This window comes from Alosa sapidissima, chromosome 21, assembly GCF_018492685.1.
Source record: "Alosa sapidissima isolate fAloSap1 chromosome 21, fAloSap1.pri, whole genome shotgun sequence".
Classification (NCBI taxonomy): domain Eukaryota; kingdom Metazoa; phylum Chordata; class Actinopteri; order Clupeiformes; family Clupeidae; genus Alosa; species Alosa sapidissima.
In genome coordinates, this window is record NC_055977.1 from 12,429,184 (window position 1) to 12,449,185 (window position 20,002).

General features: G+C 40.9%; 1 protein-coding gene and 2 long non-coding RNA genes across 4 annotated transcripts; 2 read left to right on the forward strand and 1 right to left on the reverse strand.

The window, feature by feature from the left end:
- The first annotated feature begins 1,129 nt into the window (after positions 1-1,129).
- On the forward strand, positions 1,130-10,561 carry slc39a7 (solute carrier family 39 member 7). The gene is made up of 8 exons (XM_042077397.1): positions 1,130-1,271; positions 1,800-2,323; positions 3,057-3,225; positions 3,703-3,783; positions 4,232-4,372; positions 4,822-4,929; positions 8,597-8,793; positions 9,006-10,561. The coding sequence occupies exons 2-8, from the start codon at positions 1,805-1,807 to the stop codon at positions 9,258-9,260; spliced, it is 1,470 nt and encodes a 489-aa protein (XP_041933331.1). The 5' UTR covers positions 1,130-1,271; positions 1,800-1,804; the 3' UTR covers positions 9,261-10,561.
- A 2-nt stretch (positions 10,562-10,563) lies between these two features.
- On the reverse strand, positions 10,564-19,380 carry LOC121696081. Of its 2 annotated transcripts, XR_006026236.1 has the most exons (5): positions 19,370-19,380; positions 13,374-13,897; positions 11,615-11,958; positions 11,142-11,516; positions 10,564-10,927 (listed from the first exon to the last, which is right to left on the reverse strand). It is a non-coding gene; the product is annotated as an uncharacterized LOC121696081 (long non-coding RNA). The 2 variants fall into 2 exon arrangements; XR_006026235.1 differs by lacking the exon at positions 19,370-19,380 and having other exon boundaries at positions 13,374-14,103.
- LOC121696083 lies at positions 16,741-18,620 on the forward strand. The gene is made up of 3 exons (XR_006026238.1): positions 16,741-16,837; positions 17,153-17,224; positions 18,449-18,620. It is a non-coding gene; the product is annotated as an uncharacterized LOC121696083 (long non-coding RNA).
- Positions 19,381-20,002: the final 622 nt, after the last annotated feature.

Genomic DNA, 20,002 nt, shown 5'->3' on the forward strand with positions numbered 1-20,002 from the left:
TATATGTTCATTCATGCACCTTATAATGATGAGACAAAACTAGTGACTCCATGTCCAACACAAAGAACCACCCTAGAAATAGGAATTCCAGAATGTGCTATGTGTTTTGAACTGCATGTGTTTCAACTGCAACTGCAACCACATGCATCCTTACAAAGGAACAGATGGCACATTAAGTAACTCTCTTTAATTAAAACTCCTTTGCACATCTTTACCGTCAAAACCATCAATGTAGCTTACCTTATCACGTCATCTTGTTGCTTTGACTGAGTTAAGTAATGCCAGTGGGTAATAGGCCTATCCAGTTCATGTGCAATTACCTACACACTGACATTAACTTAGCCCATCTATTCTAGTTGACTTGATTTAAATAGCCATATAATTTTTATACTGTAGTATATAACATGTCCTTAACAACATGGTCAATGTTTAATACAGTTATTTCCAGACCTAACTGCAGTTGCGGATCATTAGGGGCTTTCTTGCATAACTTGGATCTCTCACGTTTTCAAATTAATTTGACGTCTTTGGACATGCAGGAAAGGTAGGCCTCGAAAGGAGCCACTGAGCATGTTCAACACCAAGATAAACCTGGAAATAAGGATTCTACAATATGCGTTTTGCTAAACCAGGGTTTTCAAAAGGGACAGCAGTGGCACATTAACGAGCCTAAGCCCTAGGCCTAACTGTGCGGGTAAAAAAGAGAGGAATCTCTCATCTCATAAATGTACATTCTACCTTGTCAAGTAATCTTAATTAATCTTAGAGTTAAGTTATGGGTCAATGGGACAGTGGATATCAAGACATTTTGCCATTAACTTGTCAAGTCTACATCATCTTACTTAACTAGTTAAAGCAACTACATTGATTGAGTTAAGCAGCCAGTCATTTTTACAGTGGATAGGCTATAGGCTAGTGTATGCTAAACATCCATTGTTTTTTTTTTTTTTTTTTTTACTTATCGGGTCGTCACCTGACATCCAGACAGATCTATATCATATTCCTATTCCACTAATTCAGAGGTAAGTGGTCACAAAAATACTAATTACCAGCTGCTTTCTTGCATAACCCGGATCTCTACGTTTTCGAATTTATGTAATCTCGCGATGCCTCCTTGGTGTATGAGGGTATGCATTCACGCGAGACTCTACACAGTTGACGATATGCCACGTCTTTGAAAGTGCAGCATCCAATCATCAGAACACACAGGTAGAAATAACCAGGATACTGAAGCTTGCATTGTTAGTACAACAGATCCTGTTCCAGACATTGTAAGTAGAACCAGTGTTTATCGTTTGCAAAAAATAAACAGTCGCGTTTCGAGCTTTCCGTAAAATTGCCGCATGCAACATTAACATCTAGTGTCTTGCGGCTAGCAAGTTAGCTTGAACAGCTAAATATCTTTGTTGTTTGCTCTTGGTATTATTGTCAGCTGAGCTTGCAAGTAATCCAGTTAATACTGTCTAATCACGTGTGTGTTTGTTGTTAACGTGAATATCTAATACTCTTACTCATTCAAACTTTATCCAGTGTCACACACCTATTCGTGTAGCGTTTCCGTTTGAGTTACTGTATTGAAAACAGCTTGCATAGACATACGTACAGTAATGTTGGTAGAGTAACGTTGATTGTATTTAGCTTTCCAGTTTCTCTAAAAAGCTACTTGTCTTTATAAATCCACCATTCAACACCATATCAAACCAGAAGAACCTTGTCACAAATTGCAACACACAATGATTCTTTGGAGACATTCGATTTCCTGTGTTTAGAAACGGTCAATTTTTTTCTGTTTTTGTCAGGCAAGATGGCAGGTCTTCGATGCAGTTTGGCACTGAATCTGCTAGCAGTGGCAGTAGTGCTTTTAGCTGCCCAACAGACCAGGGCACACTCCCATTCTCATGGAGACCATGGGCATGGTCATGGCCACGGGCACCATCACCATGGGCACCACCATGGCCACTCTCATGAAGCACCGAAGATGTTTCATGGAGCCAGCAAGTGGAGTGCTGAGGCTAACATCCCAACAGGTGAAGAGGAGATCACTGACCACCATGGACACGCGCACGATCACCATGGACACGCTCACGATCACCATGGACACGCGCATGATCACCATGGACACGCACACGATCACCATGGACATGCTCACGATCACCATGGACATGCTCACGATCACCATGGACATGCTCACGATCACCATGGACATGCACACGAGCACCATGGACATGCACACGAACACCATGGACACTCCCATGACCATGCTCCTGAGCTAAAGCAGGAAGCTGAGGCAGAAAAACGCGACTTGGTGGAGCTGTGGATGCAGGTACAACTTACTCCTCTGCTTCCTAATGAGCTATCAGTGTGAATCAGTGAAAGTGGACTGGGGAAGTGTGTGTGTGTGTGTGTGTGTGTGTGTGTGTGTGTTTGTGTCCAAACTTTGTGTTTGTCGTCTTTTGTGTTTGTGTGATTGATTTGTAGATTAATATTTATTACTGGATGGAACAATATCTGATTTAACTGGACACTGATAGCTGCAGCAGCTGAAAAGGGTGTCAACCTGTCACTGTAATAGTCAAAGACGAGAGAAAAGTCTCGCTGCTCATCCTTCTGTAAAGAGGTTGTGCCCTCCCTCAGGGAGTGCAAACAAAATGGCTGCAATCACTTTCAGTAAGCCTGGCATGTTACACTCAGATACTAGATCAAATATTGGCGCTTGAATGCCTTGTTCATAAGTGTGAGGTGAGCCAATGACTGGGCCGCACACTCTGGCTGTTTTGCATTCTTAAACCCTGAGGTCTTTGTTGATATGGTGAAGGTTTGCAGTGTTTTGATTTAATTACATTTCTGCCATTTATTTTTAGGACATTGCGAAATCCTGAAACCTCCAAATTGCAGGCCAAAACCCACAGTACTACAATGAGTAAACTCTCAAAATAGGCAAAATAGTGCAATCTTTGACCAAAACCAGATACAATGGGTCCTATTCTCTCCGAGCCTATCATATTATATCTCATAATTCATTTCAGCTTTTTTCTTCTCTCCTCTGTGTTGTCTAGGCAATAGGTGCCACTCTGCTGATCAGTGCCGCACCCTTCCTCATCCTCTTCCTCATCCCGGTCCAGTCCAACACGGACCAGCACCAGAACCTGCTGAAAGTGCTGCTCAGCTTTGCGTCTGGCGGACTGCTGGGAGACGCCTTCCTCCACCTCATTCCTCACGCGCTGGGTCAGTGGAGGGTTTGTTGATGTCTGGGAGGATCACAATTGTGGTCAAGTGTAGCTGAGTTAATGAGGTTCACATTTTTCCTGAGCTTAAGCAGAATATACCTGCCTTGTAGCCAAATTCACAACTAGTATTCCACAATAAGTATAGTTAGTAAAATTGTTGATGTTGCCATTACTGCTTGCCTGTAGGTAAATGATGTAAATGCAATTTAAATTGTTGCTTTTATTGCTGTGGTGAAGATGCTAGATATGAAGAAACTGACTCTGCTTTTCGCCTACCTGACTCCAAATCATTTACAGCTGTGTTAGTTTGAGAAATAAGGCCACGGTAGTCATTAGGGATGTTTTGTTTTGACTTCTGCAGCATGGTGAAATAGGCTTGTGTGTTTTGATTTTAATGAATGCCTCATGCTTGTGAATACTGATGCATGCTAGTCATCGTCTTTGAGCTTTGATCACAGTTCATACTTTCCCACAGAGCCTCACTCTCACCATGGAGACGAGGGACATGGGCACGGCCATGCCAGCGAAGAGTCACATGACCACGGCCACTCTCACGGTATACACCACTCACATCAGAAGAACATCTAGTGCAGGGTGTGTGTCTCACGCTCAAGAAATGGCTTATACAGCAAAGTATTGTAAATCACATCAGATTCTGGTGTTAAAACATTGTGCAACACGCAAATACCTCTTAATGGAGATTGACAAACGTTGATGTTTACTTACCAACCAATTGTACAGTTATTATGTACAAATATAGTGGAGTCTTTAGGAAGGCGTCTTAAAACCTCAATCAGAGATTTACCTTCTCTTTGCTGAATCTGTAGTCAGACTCCTGTTCTGAGGCCAGCAAGCAAATGCACCTCTCACTGCGCACTCTGTGTAGGCATAAATAGACACTGCAGTCTCCATCAGCCATCACCCTGCATGTGAATCAGGAATCCATGGTAACGGAGCAGGCCCCCTCCCGCCCATACTCACAGGCTCCCCGTGTCTCTCCTCAGGTGCCAAACATGCTCACATGATGTCTGTGGGCTTGTGGGTGCTGGGTGGAATAATGGCCTTCCTGATGGTGGAGAAGTTTGTCCGTCTCCTGAAAGGAGGACATTCCCATTCCCACTCGCATGGACACGGACACTCCCATGGTAGGAGCATTTCCAACATGTAACTCTAGCAAGGAATGATTCCAGGAAGTGGCAAAATGACAAGAACTTTTGTGATTCTTATTGTTAAAGGAGACCACATTTGAGTATTGTCTCTCTTGCTGTCATTGGCCTTTCTTACCGGTATTAAACAGTCCCCAAATCTCATTCTCTTGGCCTCTCCCCTTTTTGGTAAAAGCTTAAAGTGATATTTAAATAGTGTCTGTTATTGTAGAATTGTATGTAGGTCAATTTGTATGCATGAAAGTTAATAGAACTAACATTGATTTCCCATTTAGTCTTTAACTGTGTGTACAAGCTCTCTATCCCACTGCCTTGTCTAAACCACACTGATCGAAAAACTTACCTCTATGGAACCACATATGTGTGAGCTTCACTTCTTGCTCATTTCCTACGCCTGTATTTTGGTCATCCATTTTTATTATCTCCAGGTGCTAAAGCAAAGGACAGTGATGGAGAGGAAGAAGAGAAGAAAGAGAAGAAAGAGGGAGTGAAGGAGGACAAAAAGGCACCCAAGACAGTGGAGGAGAAGGGAACAGGTATGGAGAGTTGAGAGCACATGTACTGTATATTGTCAGAAAGAAATTAATCCAGGCACTCCAATTACGCTGACGGCGAGGAAGAGATATGGATACATTTAAGAAGCCTTTATTGTAACTGGCTACTTCATTAGAACGGCAATATGTTTCGACCTAGCGCAGATAGTCTGAGCGAATTAGGGTTGAAGGTGGAAGTAAATACAGCAAAAGGATATTTGGTATCAATCAAACCGTAATTTTATGTAGATTAAGAATTTCAGGTGCCTACAGCACAGATTTGTACCATGGTATAATGATTATTGGGCCAAAATCGTATATTATCACATATAGATATTAGCTGATATCTCCCATTCTGGTAAAAGGATCTTTACCAAACTTGGTGTACTTACTCACCATAAGTTCTTGATGAAATTAGTAGGTGTTTAATGTCTTGGGGTCAAAGGACAAGGTCTTGTGAGGTCATACTTGACATGCAATGTTTGTTTTATACCTCTCAAGCAGATCGAAGGATCCTCATTAAACCCAACACAGTTAATTAAGCCTAATCAACTGGCCTAATTAACTGATAAGGCATTCAAGATCATGGGGTCACAGGTAGAGGTTAAAGGTCATAAGGCTATAGCTGGCTGAGGCATAGAATCAACTATCTGAATTGACATTAAAAAAGATTATGACCTTTATTAAAGCAAAACAAACTTTATTTTCTGTATAAAAACAGTTGTTTCAACCTCCACATCTTATTTTAGTATTGTAGTAGTAGCCTCTCTGAAACCAGGGGAAATCAAAATAATTTGCTGTTTTAAAAATGCAAACATCTGTGTGAATACCTATTTTAAAATAACTGTTTCAGTTCATAAATGATATTGGAGTAAAACAAAGTACTACATTCAGTACATCAATAACAACATTGTAGTTCATTTAGACAAGCTGAATAGCAGAAGTTTTAGATTAAATCCAAACCATTTCTGTTAAACATCTGATAAACATTGTCATCTTGAGCTTTTTCCTTCAACTTAAATTATAACGCCAGACAATCGATGTAAATGTCTATGTTGATAGAATAGTGTTGGAAATAAAAACTACCCTTGCATCGCATTGCAATAGTTATACTTTGTTCCCTGAAGTTGGTAGTAGGCATATAAGCAACGGCAGCAGCAGACTGACATTACCTAGGATTCTACTAGGTATTATAGTGGGTTTTCAGGATGTGAAGGGATGTAATCATGGGTTTCATAAAGGTTTATACTATTGCATGGTTTTTCATGTTTTAGAATAATGTAGTCATAAGTCTTAATGTCACTGCATTTGCTGTGAGTAAGGTGAGGTCATTGTATCCTGTGTAGGCCAAACCAACTGTCAGAGGAGTGGGGTGAGGGGAAAAGTACTGGGGGTACCAGGATGAGAGGATCTCCTCCTTACATGGTTAGGGGAGAGTCAAGTCTTGACTTGACAATATTTTACATATGTTACCTATGCATTACATAGGTTTGCATATAGTTTTATGCATGATGGGAAGATTGTTTCCACCAATGTAAGCGACCCTGAGAGGGTGGCACTTCTCAAGGGCTGAGGAGTATAAAATATAGTGTATAGCCATCCGTAGGGGAGATCTTGTCGGGGGCCCCAGCTGATGACGTCTCCTCCCTATTGGTTGGTCTGAACTTTGGTTGGGCTGTACCATCATTGCAATACGGTGAACAAAGATCAACAGTCTTCGGAAAATCTTATATCTACATTGTCTCCTTCGGATGCCTTGTTCCAGAGTGCTAAATTACTAAATAGTCAAGTGGTAATTGTAAATTGGATAATTGGATTTGGAAGACATTAAGACATTTTCTAGCCTGGAAAATCCAGACCCTGGTAATCTAGAAAGATTAAGGGTCTGGCCACAAACAATGTAATGGCCCAATTTGAGGGGCGGCACCAAGCATGCTTTTGAAAATCTCACTGCATGCAGTTGGATAACACTAAACCAATGTTTACTCTGAATGATTCCGGACTTCGACACAATTAGATAACACTATGACCAATGTTTACTGACCTCCAACGTTACAGCGCTGTCGTCATCAGTTTAGCTCGCCTCTGGCCCGCATATATATCAGATACGCCGATTTGATTGGTTCCCCTGGATGCAAGGGGTAAAAGTAACGTGTATCATTGCTCATTCCATTGTGCTCTTGCGAGAACTCTGGATTTCCAGGGTAGACATTTTCCACGACAGTATCATGATTGGAGTGGTTCCTCTTCAAGTGCTGTCTCATCATCCATTGCAGTGAAATGAAAATAATGAATCAAGACACCACTGAGCACAACTAAATACTGATATTCATCCCAGGGGAAAATATTGCTTCTTACAACAGTCTCATCTTTCAGAAACAAAATTTAGAAAATGAACTGCTATCCTAATACTTTGTGTCCCTTAATGTGCTTTGTAAGAAATTATAAGGTGGATTGTAACTCGTACAATTAAATCCCATTTTTTAAGAGATGGACAAATTCGTATTTAATTATATTATTGATATCTACCGTGAAAATCTTCCAAAATATTTAGATATTATTTTTTGCCCACCCTTCAACTGAACAGATAACAACGGACATGCCACATTACTAACATCAAAACTGGAAGACAATACTAGTCTTCAGGGTCACAGAAATTGCCAGGAGAAAGTGGACAACACCTTGTCCATGAAGGGAAATAGCAAGGGCCACAGTTAATAGTCATACTAACTTATGAAAAGTCACAACAGCACAAAAAGCTATAATTTACAGCTGGAAGTAGCACTGCTTGTACTGTGGAAAGGACTGCATGGGCAATATTGAAAGAGATATTAGTCAGGTCATGACTATGCTAGTGGAAGTATTTCACTGTTATGTAACTGTTAAGCACATTTGCCTACAGTAATTGCAATCAGATTCTTGATTCTACAAAGGAGGGGTATTAAACTCATTGTGCTGTTACAGTATTTGAAGTTAACATGGCATGTTTATTAGCATGTGTCCACCGTAGTTAACCTTGTATGTTGGGATAAAACAGACCCTAACCTTTGACCCCATGGCCCTGAGTCCCTAAGTTCATCTAACTTGTATAGACAATAAATGTACTAGTTAATAAAGATCCATCAGTCTGCTTTGGAGATATGAACCAAATACTGCATGTGAGTTAATTGTGTGTCCCCTTGTAACCTTGACCTTTGACCTCAAGACCTAAATTGTCTTGCCAGCTCTTTGACAACTTATAGTGGATAAGTAGACCAAGTTTGATGAATAGCTTTCAATTGGCTTAAGAGATATCAGCTAATATCAAGATGTACTACCATACGTTTTTGGCCCAAAAATCATTGTGCCATGCTCCATTCAAAGCCCTATATATTTTTTTCGGTACAAATCTGCGCTGTAGGCACCACAAATTCTTAATCTACAGAAAATTACGATTCAGATTATACCAAATATGCTTTTGCTGTATTTACGTCCACCTTTGACCCTTTTCTAGGCTAATTCGCTTAGACTAAGAGGTCTTCATCAGGGTTTAGTAGCATGTAACAGTAACCTGTCTATTGTGTTTGCCATCAGATCGTTTTGCTATCTTTATAAAGCATTCCATCATGAAGATTTCAACCTAAGCTTATTTGTTCATAACCAATGTCTTTCTGGCTTTCTCTGGCTGCAGATATTAAAGTGTCTGGCTACCTGAATCTTGCCGCTGATTTTACGCACAATTTCACGGACGGTCTGGCCATTGGCGCATCCTTCCTGGTTGGGCCCACTGTTGGCTTGGTAACGACCATCACCATCTTGCTCCACGAGGTGCCTCATGAGATTGGTGATTTTGCCATCCTCGTCCAGTCTGGCTGTACAAAGAAGAAGGTAGAGGATCCCATTTGTGTCAGGAACTAGCTCGATGTCAAACATTTGTCGGAATCATGTCTTACATGATGTCAAAAAATGTTAGTTATAAATATATAGTTTTGAGCTTTTGTGCCAAAAATGTTCTGCTATAAAACAATGAATGTACTTTAACCTGCTTTGTGTGGACTCTTAAATGAAGATTTGCTATTTTGTGTTCTGTTTTTCGTCAGGCTATGTGTCTCCAGCTCCTGACAGCTGTCGGAGCGCTCGCTGGCACATCTTGCTCCCTCCTGGCTGAAGGTGTGGGTGCAGCCGCCACTGCGTGGATCCTCCCCTTCACCGCCGGTGGCTTTGTTTACATCGCCACGGTGACTGTCCTGCCTGAGCTGCTGGTGGGCCGGTCCAGCCTTGGCCAGTCGCTGATGGAGATCCTGGCAATGCTCCTCGGAGTAGGCATGATGGTGCTCATTGCCGAGTACGAGTGATCTCGCAAAGTGTGGGACGGAACGAGGGATGACTGAACGAGGGAGAAAGGGACAGAGGGAGGGGATGGAGGACAGAAATGGTGATTAGGAGATTGGGAACAGTGGAGAATTGTCACGCTGAACTGTGTTACTTTTGGAGTGAGCTGAGAATTAAGGCTTTGGCGGGTGAGGAAAAAGGTCAGAGTGTGGCTAGCGCCAGCAGAGGACTCTGTCATGCTGTGCGGGTTCAGTCATCGTTTCAGAGAGGGGTTACACCACAAGAGAGACTTGGGAGGCACTAAGAGGAGTGTAATAAATTGGTGTCTGGTCCCTCCAGCACCATGTAACGTCCATTATCATTCCATTGGGTCTCAAAATGGGATCACACTTCAGTCGTTTCATACCCTGCATTTTACTCCTACACTGCGCAGAATAAATTAGTTGTTGATTCAACAATGAATCAGATGTTGAATCAACCACTTAATCTATGTTTGTGCTAATTTTACTTTAACTGTTATTTTTTATTTCGTCAGATATGTAAATTGTGTTTAAAAATTGTTTTTTTTTAAATTTCAGATAGACATTTTATTTTAGAATTTTTCAAAGGATATGCGCTATCAATGTGCTTGGCGTCCACGAGACTCGTTTCATGCCTGTCTGGTCCTTTTATGGATTTAGACCATTTTGCGAATGTCAGCTGTTTTTCTCTGTAGAGAATGTTAACGGTTAAGAGACAAGAAGTGTGGCTGTTAAGAATCCTCACCAGAATCACTGCGTGCAAGCCATTGGAGAGAAAGGAAAAGCTACTTTTAGGATTTAGTCAACATAAGAAGCTTGTTTTGTGGCGTTTGAATATGCTTAAACCACTGTAACCTCCGCTCTGGTGGTTTCTCTTTTGAGCAGAGCTTCTTGTGGAAATAATTTAGGTAATGAATGTAGTCCACTGTCTGTCATGAGCATCTGTACAAGCAGCAACTTCTTATAGTATCGTTATTGATGTGAAACTGGAACAGTTGTTCATGGGTCTATTCACCTCTTACTGAGTTGCAGTCTAGTGTTGAGCTTCTCTGAGTAACTTTTTTTTCCTCCTTATTAATTTTTTTTTGTCCCCCCACAAGTGAGTGGATCCAAATGTCTTGTGTGATCATGACTATGACTGTTGTCAGATCTCCCTCATCTCACACACACACACACACACACACACCTTTAACATGATTTCTTTGTGATGGGCCAAACTGAGGAGAGACCAAACAGATGAGATGAAATGAAAGTTTCTGTATGCCTCTTGTTTTCATTAAAAATGTACATTGGTAGACACCAGACCTCTGATTAACTGTAATTTTATTTTCCATATAATATTACATTGCATTACAATATTGAAATTGAGACACTATAATATTATGTTAGGACTGAATAGGGTAAGCAAAACAAGTCTTTTAGCTTTGGACTGTTAGATATCTGCAATGACTGGAATCAATGTAAAGTGTAACTTTGATTTGGAATTCCCCTAGTTTGTACTATGTTACTATGTTCTTGTACAACATGGGTACTTAAACTACAGTCCTCTTCAAGTGTGCGTTGGTGGTTTGCAGCTTTTATAGCAGCAATGGTGGCCAGACAGAAAGCGAGGGCAGCTAAGGCACTTCCTGAGAACAGCAGAGCCCTCTCAGGGTGGGGGGAGTTTCCACCTGAAATGGAGATAGATAAGGTAGTGGTTATGGTTATGAGATTTGTCCAAAGCAACATACAAAAACAATATAATATTTAAAGTTTAACAGATAACAGATTAGAATGTTGGTTAAACTATAATAATAAGAATAGCAATAATAAACAATGTCAATTCAATCAATAGCCTAAATATACATGTACATGTATGTAACAAACATGCAGCTGGGCACTAACCTTTGAAAGATAGTTTGATGCTTCTCTCTAAATGCAAGTGTTTATCGTCTCCATGGACTATACAATGATACACTCCCAAATCTGACTTCCTCACTCCAATGATCACTAAACTGAAGAGGACATTAGTATGATCTTCTAGAGCAAAATGTGCATGGTCCAAATTCTTCATGATTGTTACAGATCTCGTAGTCCTTGACATTTCTATGTCCATCAGTGCTGTCAGCTTACAACCACGCTGATGGAACCATGACACTTGGTATGGTTTGATCTGTTTGGATGAGCGGTCACAAGGAAGTGTGACATTTTCAGTGGGCTCTGTAACAAGGGTCTGATAGAGTGGTAGGGATCCATGAGGGATACGTGTTCCAGAGGCACCTTAGAGGCAAAGACATTAGTAGTGTAAGAGATTGAGTAAGATACTCCACATTATTATCCAATACCAATACTGACAATAGGCATGTAGCTGTACCAACCTTTAATAGCTAATCTGATGCCTTCTCCAACATGCCAAGTTTTGTGCTGTCCTCGGATGATGCAGTGATAGTCTCCGGAATCAGACTCGTTCACCTCTGTTATCACCAAATGGATTAGCCCTGTGATGTCGTCCATCACTGGAACAAAACGTGCCGGATCCTCATTATGAATCAATATGGCAGCCTGTCCTTTGACTTTTCTATGGTTATTATCATTGAAGTTGACTTGTTCTGATGCACGAGAGGCTATCAAATCCATGCAGTCTTTCAGATGTTGCAAAACAGTGTGGCGTTGTCATTGAGTCTAGTTATAACATAGATTGAGGACAGCAGTGGGGTGCTACCTGGTTTGGAAGCAAATGAGAGACTAAGTTAGGCACAGCGCACAAAGTTGAGTTTAATTTGACATGGCACAAGTCAAAGGGCTCTAATTTCAATGATGGGGAAAGTGCAAAGTCTTGAGTCTTACTAAAGCTAATTTAATAACTAGGCAAAATCAACTTGTTAATTTAAAGGTAGGGTGACTGATTTTAGGCTCCGAGAGGCCGTAGGTTACACTGATTCTACAACAGCTAAGGGGCGTTGTTAGGCACGATCCACTAAAGTTTCTCTAATATCATCTGAAATATTGTTCCGTGCTTAGTCTCTTCGACCATGTCCTACACCTCTGTTTTTGTCTTCCTCTTCCTCTACCTCTTGCTCTCCCTGCCTCCATGCTTGCAAAGTTCTCAAAATGGCTCAACTGAGGCCTATTTGTGGCTGGCTGATTACTGTTCCGTTTTGTAAGTAAGTATTTTTCAGATGGGTGTCTAAGTGTTTTCAATCAACCAAAGTGTTTTGTATTTTGAATAAATGTGTTGTCCCAATGGTACCCATGAGATTTAATTTATGAACAAAGTGTCTTATGTATGAAATAGTGTGTGTGTAGGAGCAAGTGAGCTGCAGAATTGCAACTAAAGTGCAAAACAGTGCTTTTATCTAAGGTATGGTTACATTGTGTTCAAGGTATTTTAACAAAAGCTTCAAGTTTTGTTACTTTGGTCTAAGCATGTGTCTATAGTGTTCAAGCAATGGGCAAAAACCGTAATTGAGTTCTCCACACCTGATATCCCAGTGTTATGTCTTGTGTGTAAAGTTTTGACACAATGAGCTGAGTTTTGCAAAAAGTGTTCAAGCAATGGGCAAAAACTGAAAGACAGCACAAGGGTTACAGTTTTTCTCAAAACTGTAAACACAAATCCCAAATCTCAGACTACATTCACAAAACTTCTAACAACACAGTTGTACCTGTGCTCAAAACCAAACACTGTCTTCAGTCTGTGACTTCATTCACAACGTAGTTGTAATGAAAACACTACTGAGCAGTTGTTACACATCAAAAAATGTACTCAGAGTTTAGGGCAGCTCATATAGCACCAGGGGAAATAGGAATTGTTTACAATACAGTAAATGCATTTTGCAAAAAAATAATAAAAAAGGTTTCATGACTCAGTGGATTCAACATTCACTGTTAATCCTGTAAAAATAAAGTATTAAGAATGGGGGGTTGTGTTTACAGTTTTGAGAAAAGGGTGGAGGGTTTAAAAAAATGATTCAATTGTGAAAAGCTGTGTACCGGAAAATACAGACATTTTACTCCAAATGCTTCACTGATAGTTTCTTTCCATTGTTGATATGAACATGCACTGTTCAGCAACCTTTATTCAGCATAATTATTGTAGAATGTTTTTTTAAAAACTTAAAAAAATGATCTACTTACCCCCACTAGTAATGCATACATTCTTACATGACAGGAAAAACAAAGCCAGCATCAATTGCATACTGTTGTGACAAATGACTTGTCTACCTAGAGAACTTAACACACTGAACTTTCTGTCATTTCCTGTGAGGGCTGCACAGGATGGAAAATCACCATTGTTTCTCATGGAAGGGTTCGTGCAAAGACACTTCAGTCAACAGTTTTGATTGCTTTAACAGTATATTACAGACAAACTACAGAGTGTGAGGTGGGTTGTTACATTTATTAGACCTAGACACGTTTTTCAGTATTTTAGTTTTGACACTAAAGTGCTTCAACAAAAGTTGTTTCACAATGTATTGCTTTTAGATTCCTTCCCTTCAGTGTTTGGTTTTGAGCACAGGTACAACTGTTTTGAGGCCATTGTTCAGTTTTGCGGAGGTTGTCAGAGGTTTTGTGAATGCAGTTTGAGATTTGGGGTTTGTGTTTAGAGTTCTGAGAAGGGTGGAAGGTTTCAAAAAATGTGTTTTAGCAATTGTGAAAAACTGTAATTGGGTATATTGCATAGATTAGGCCTAACATCAGTGTCAAGTTAGGCTACTGAATAGCTTCATTGAAATAAAGGTAGCTCTGATGAGAAGAGGCTGGAGAGGGCCCTCTCCGGTCGTGTAGCCCTTTGTTGGGAGCTCCCTCCGTCTTCGTTGCATTTAGTTTTTGTTTATTCATTTCCCCTAGACACACTTTGCACGACACTTTGTTTTTTATACATTATACTGACTTTTCTATTTATGTAAATATACATGTATTTATATTGAATGCTATGGTGTGGTCTCCCCCATTTTATGTCAGGTCTGCTTTGAGCCAGGCAGTCCTTGACACCTCCATGAAGTCCTCTGCCTCCTGTTTGGTCTCCTTTCCCTTATAATCTGACTCCTCATTCTCTGTGTCATCTGAGTGCTCATCTTCTATCTCTCTCACCTGTTCCGTTTCTGTCTCTTTCTCCTGAGTCTGAGCCTTGAGCTTTTACTTGAGTCTTGGTCTTTCAGCCATTCAGAAATGTTTTTCTGAGAGATTTAATTAAGAATTCAGCTTGCACTATATGATAATGACTAGATTTTAGCGGCAGTACATGATATGAAAACTAGATATACTGAATAGCAGTACAAAATATGACCGCCGCTCAGTTCTGCACATTCTCTCTGCAAAAATAAATCACGATTTGAGGATTTGTCTTCTACTTCATCCATCCGGGTCACCGAAACACCGGGGAACATGAAATTGGTGAACATGTAGCCCCCCCTCCCCCACACACACAAACTCCCCGAGTTAGGCCCCCCCGAAAGCCAAAAAATGCAGCACCACAGAGGATAACATTTTTATCGCATGTTGGTCTCAAGGGTCCACATCAACCTAGACCATGACCACTCATTTGTATGGTGATTTGTATCCCCACAGTAAAAAATTAAAATGCAAAAACATGTCACCTTAATAATCACTACTATTTTCAGTGAGATGCTGAGCTGCATCAAAAAATCATGTGTATGATTATCCCCAGCCTGTGGGGGTCCATCCATGAGAATTCCACTTACCTCTTTCCTCTTAGTTGAGAAATGACACTTACACACACACAAACTTGGACACAAACACACGCATGAAGATGAACACACACATACACACACTCACACAGAGGCACGGACACACACACACACACAGTAGCACAAACATAGGTACCCCCCCACACCCCATCAACCCGCCCCTCACACACACAGAAGCACAAAAACAAACAGAAGCAAACACACACACACACATACATACACATAGCATGACTTGCAAGAGTAGGAGTAGGAGATGGAGACAAATTGACAAGCGCAACTTATTTTTGTTGAGTAAATGTGCAGAACTGAGCAGCGGTCTTATATTGTACTGCTATGCGGTACATCTAGTTGACATCAGGGTTTGCAACTGCAATTCCCATGTTGTCCTGTCCTTGGGGGACACATCAAATTTACAAGGACGTAACATGTTACGATGTAAAACTCTTTCCTCCCCATTAGCCCCCTCTGACTTTCTGACTTATAGACAAGTATACACCACCCCCCCACCACCGACCCGCTCACACACACACTATATCAGACAGAAATATCAACATTACGCTGTGAAACAACCACATATGTGACATGCTTTATCCTCCAATTTCCCCTGTGCTCTAGGTCTTCTATCCATAACAAGGGTTCCCCTCTTACCTTATGATCAAACCCTTTTTTCTGAGAGGCCTGTGCTTTGGCAGCCTGTTCTTAGGCATGTTTATAAGCAATTGCCAACTTTTTATAGTGGTGATGCACCCAGCTGCCAAGGGTCCATGCAAACCCATCCCCATTGCCCAACATTACAGTACCTCTAAGGGCAGGTTAGCATGTCCGTCAAACATCAAGGGCTGTAGCCTGTAGAAGAATGGGGTGTATTATTGTAAGTTTGCACCAACTCTGCCACATTACGGCCCAAATCTTCCATCTGGGCATTACTCAATGTGTCGAACATGCTCAAGAGTGTCCGGTTAAAACATTCATACTGGCCATTCCCAGCTGGATGCAATGTGTATAGTTCTTTGATGACATTGGATTCAATATTGGAACCTGCTAATGCAATTGTAGTAACCCACCAGCTGACATTTGTGTATGATAATATGCTATATGAATACATTTCACTGAAAAGATAGGTCAGTCAGAGCCATAAAGGTACCTGGGGCCGTATTCACAAAGCCTTCTTAAGACAAAAAAAAACTTCTTAAGTGGTGCTTTCTTCTTATCTTTTGTCTTAAGAACAAATTTAAGAAGATTTGATATTCATTAATAAAGTTCTTATGTTTTTTCTTAATTTTCTTCTTAAGATGTTTCCTAAGAAAACACTTAAGAACAAATGAGATTCTTGAAAACAAAGTTCTTACATTTCTTCTCAATTTTCCTCGTTGAGCCTCTTAAAGTAATTTATATAAACACATTTAAACGTTTTATCAGTCTTTATTATGTGTACTTACAATATATAAGCTTACCATTTATTGCTAATTTTAGCTTACTGCTATTGTTTTCGGTAAGCCCTCTGTCTACTGAAAACTGGCATAACCGAAGGGTTCTTGGCAGCATGTGATGCACATCGACGTCAGCGTTTAGAACATGAGGTCAGTAACAAGCAAAGATTCTACAGTGCTGCTGCTCCGCTCTAGAATCTTTGGTAACAAGGCAGGCGTCCAAACTGTTTAAAAAACGCGCCTTGTTAAATTGTTCTCTTTGTTTCTATGGTAATGGAATGTTTGATGTTTGGAATCTTTAACCTACAATGTTGCAGAATCACATCACTTTTGCAAAGCAATTTCGACGAGCAGCAACACGATCTTTTCTCTGCAACTTTTCGACATAAGTCTTCTCACTTTGTATCAGGACATTTGTCTGGTCAGAAAAAGGCCACACAATATGCAGAACAGACCGGGGGTAATTCAAACGGACATAATATGGCTCTTACCTGTCAATTCCGTGGTCTGTTTATGCCAGGTTTAAACGCAAATGTGGCCTAGCATTCGCTTAAAAACTAATAGCCTAGGCTATCTCACCAAGTTAGTTCTATTTTACATAACTACAGTGTAGCCTAGTCAAGAACAGTTATTGTACTATCCCTTATCAGTAATGTTGTTAACAAGTTTAGCTGGATTAGAGTTTATAGAACATAACCCCCATCAGCTAACAATAACGTTGTGGGGAAAAAAGCTAAAATCATCAGATTTTCTCTTGCTTGTTCTCTTATGTTAGTGTCTGCCCTACTGTCTGTGCTTCATGAAGAAGTCTGCCTTCTGTCTGGGCAGGGTGACATTCAACGAAAAAGTAAGGTTTCTCTGTTGAAGAAAAATACAAGTAGGCCTAGGTAGTGGGGAGCCTGCACACCTTGATTATAATGCAGGTGCAGCTATTTCGCAAGAATAACTTCAAAGTAGGCTAACAGAAAAATGAAAAGCGCAACACTGCTTACTTCACTGACGTTTCGGTCAGTCCGAAGTTTAGAAAAATACAAGAACATCACAATACATTGGCTATGTCTACCCATGTTTTACTTGTCTCTCATAGAAGGAACTTCTGAGACTGTTTTTGAAACTGCAGGAGCAGGGCTCAGTTAACTCCTACCTCACAGTAGAGGATGTCATTGAATGGTTTTACTGCCATGAGAGGAAGATGTTCACGGATTGGTTAGTAGGCTAATCTTAGAGGTCTAGTGCTTAAACTGTAAAGAAGCAATTTCATTGAAAGATAAGCAAAGAACATGATACACATCTCTGATTATTGTTTAGGTTCCCTGAATTAAAGGAGTCATATGATGACAAAACCTGTCTGGTGAGTCAGTTTAGTTCAATGTTCAGTGATTTCTCTATTAGTAGTAGAATTACAACAGTTATCTATAAGGCTACTCCTAAATTGAAGTACACTTTCAGGTTATGTAGTCCTTTTCTAGCTGATAATATTTTATTGTCTTTGTGGCATTTTAGACCTGGCAGGTGAATGCTCATCTCAGGATGCAGGACATTGAACAGGAGGTCAGGAGAGAGCTGTTAGTCAGACATCTGGTCAGTGTCTCTCGTGAGGGAGATGAGCTGCAGGACTGTGACCAACATATCCCTTCAGCTCCTTCTGATTTGTGAGTTAGTCAGTGATTAACTAGCTTATTGGCTAAAAATACAGCACCTTAAGTGTACTTAAGTTAAGTTTAAGTGTATTGCCATATACTCAAAAAGTATTACTGGTGATGAAATTCAGAGCCAACTGAAGTTTACTTAGTAAGTTCAAAAAGAATATTAAAATAGTATTTAGTTAAATGTTTATTTTCTGTCTGAAGTGCATGTAGAAGAACATATAAACTAAAGTGTTTAGTGGCACTCAAAGTGGTGCATGAAAAGAGTCCAGCTCCTCTAGAAGAGATGCAGGCACCTCCCCCACACAACTGTATTATTATATTATTATTATTATCATTTAATCATATTATTGTATCATTATTAACTGAAGGTTGTCATTTTTATGTTGGAAAAAGTTATTTATACAATCTTTTGTTGCCAACAGAGGGTGGGTTGTTGACATTCAGAAGACCCCAGATGACCTCAAGATGCCCCTTCTGAAGAGGATCCTGCGTGACCTTGAGGTGGAGATAAAATACTACCAGTGCTCCCGTCTGCGCACCCGGTCGGAGGTAGTGGCAGACGTTGTCACCCGACTGTTCTTCATGATGAAGACCGACCCCAGTGGCATTCCTTGCAATGGGTCCTCCATGAAACTTATGGAACTGGCCATGGATGTTGTCCACGCAGTGCTCGGGAACTTATCCTCACGTTTACCAATCTCAAGCCTACAAGCACAGTACTCCCATCCGGCTGCTGCTAGGATGACCCAATCTATTCATCACAAGCTTGTGAAGGCCACGTACACTGCGGATGACATGAAACAGTTCTTGAGTATCGGCAATCAGACTGTAATGGCTGCCATTATTCAAATTGTGTCAGTGAAAGTTGCCAGGCTTTTTCAGAGGTCTTTTCAAAGGCCTTCAGCTCCACCATCCTTCTTAAAACTTTTCCTGGTTGCTAGTGACCAGAAGATTTCACCTACTGCTGCTGAAGCTGGTGATTCACATGGAGACAGTGACGTCAGTCTTGGCACTTGTGTTGATGCAGATATACTCCGAGGAGGGAAGAGAATTTACATTTGAAGCTCATAAGTGGCCACTGGTTGAGCATGTGGTAATCAGACTGTCCCTCTCTGGTGTCAACGTCAGCAAGAAGAAAGGTAAAGTTACTTGTAATTTCAACATGAATGAAGTGGTGTGTATGGTCAACTCCATCTGTAAGGACCTATTGACCATGTATTGCAACATGAAATTTCTCATGGAGGCATTATCCAATAAGAACAGAATGGTGTCCCGAGACATTTGCCGTCTGGTGTCTGTCCAACTTGAGATGGTATGCCGTTACAGGAAAATAGACACACCACCTGTTGAGCTGCCATCTTGCCCAGACTTTGAACATGTCATATGTGGTATAGTGGCAAGATTTGTCCATGTCCTTATCCCAGTGACTCTGGCAGATAAGGAAGGCCTGGTCCTGTGCCTTCAGCTGGTGGACCAGATTCGTTTTCTCACTCAAGTGACTCTTTTCCAATCCCAGGATTCACATTCTCTTGCCTGCCACCTCAAGGAACTGTCATCAGATACAATCGAACAGCTAGGTGACATGGTTTACAATCAATATACAGAGTCCTTCCCTTTGTGTGATGTTCAGGATCAGATACACACGTTGGTGATAGATAAACACCACAGCTGTATGATTAGTACCATGATTGTAACAACTCTGCAGGATTATGTGAAACTACTTAATAACATCTCATGTGAGGAACACAAGGAGGCACCTACCTCAAATACACTGCTGCCACCTCCAGGTTCCTCTATCCCTGACGCATCACCTGCAGTGAAGCCACCCCCAGTGTTCACTCTTCCTAACACTTCACCTGCAGTGAAGCGGATTTACTGTACCTGACACCTCAGCCACAGTAAAACCTCCTGGATTCAGCCCACTTGATGCACCATCTCTAGTGAAGCCTTCTCCTGGATTCAGCCTACTTGGTGCA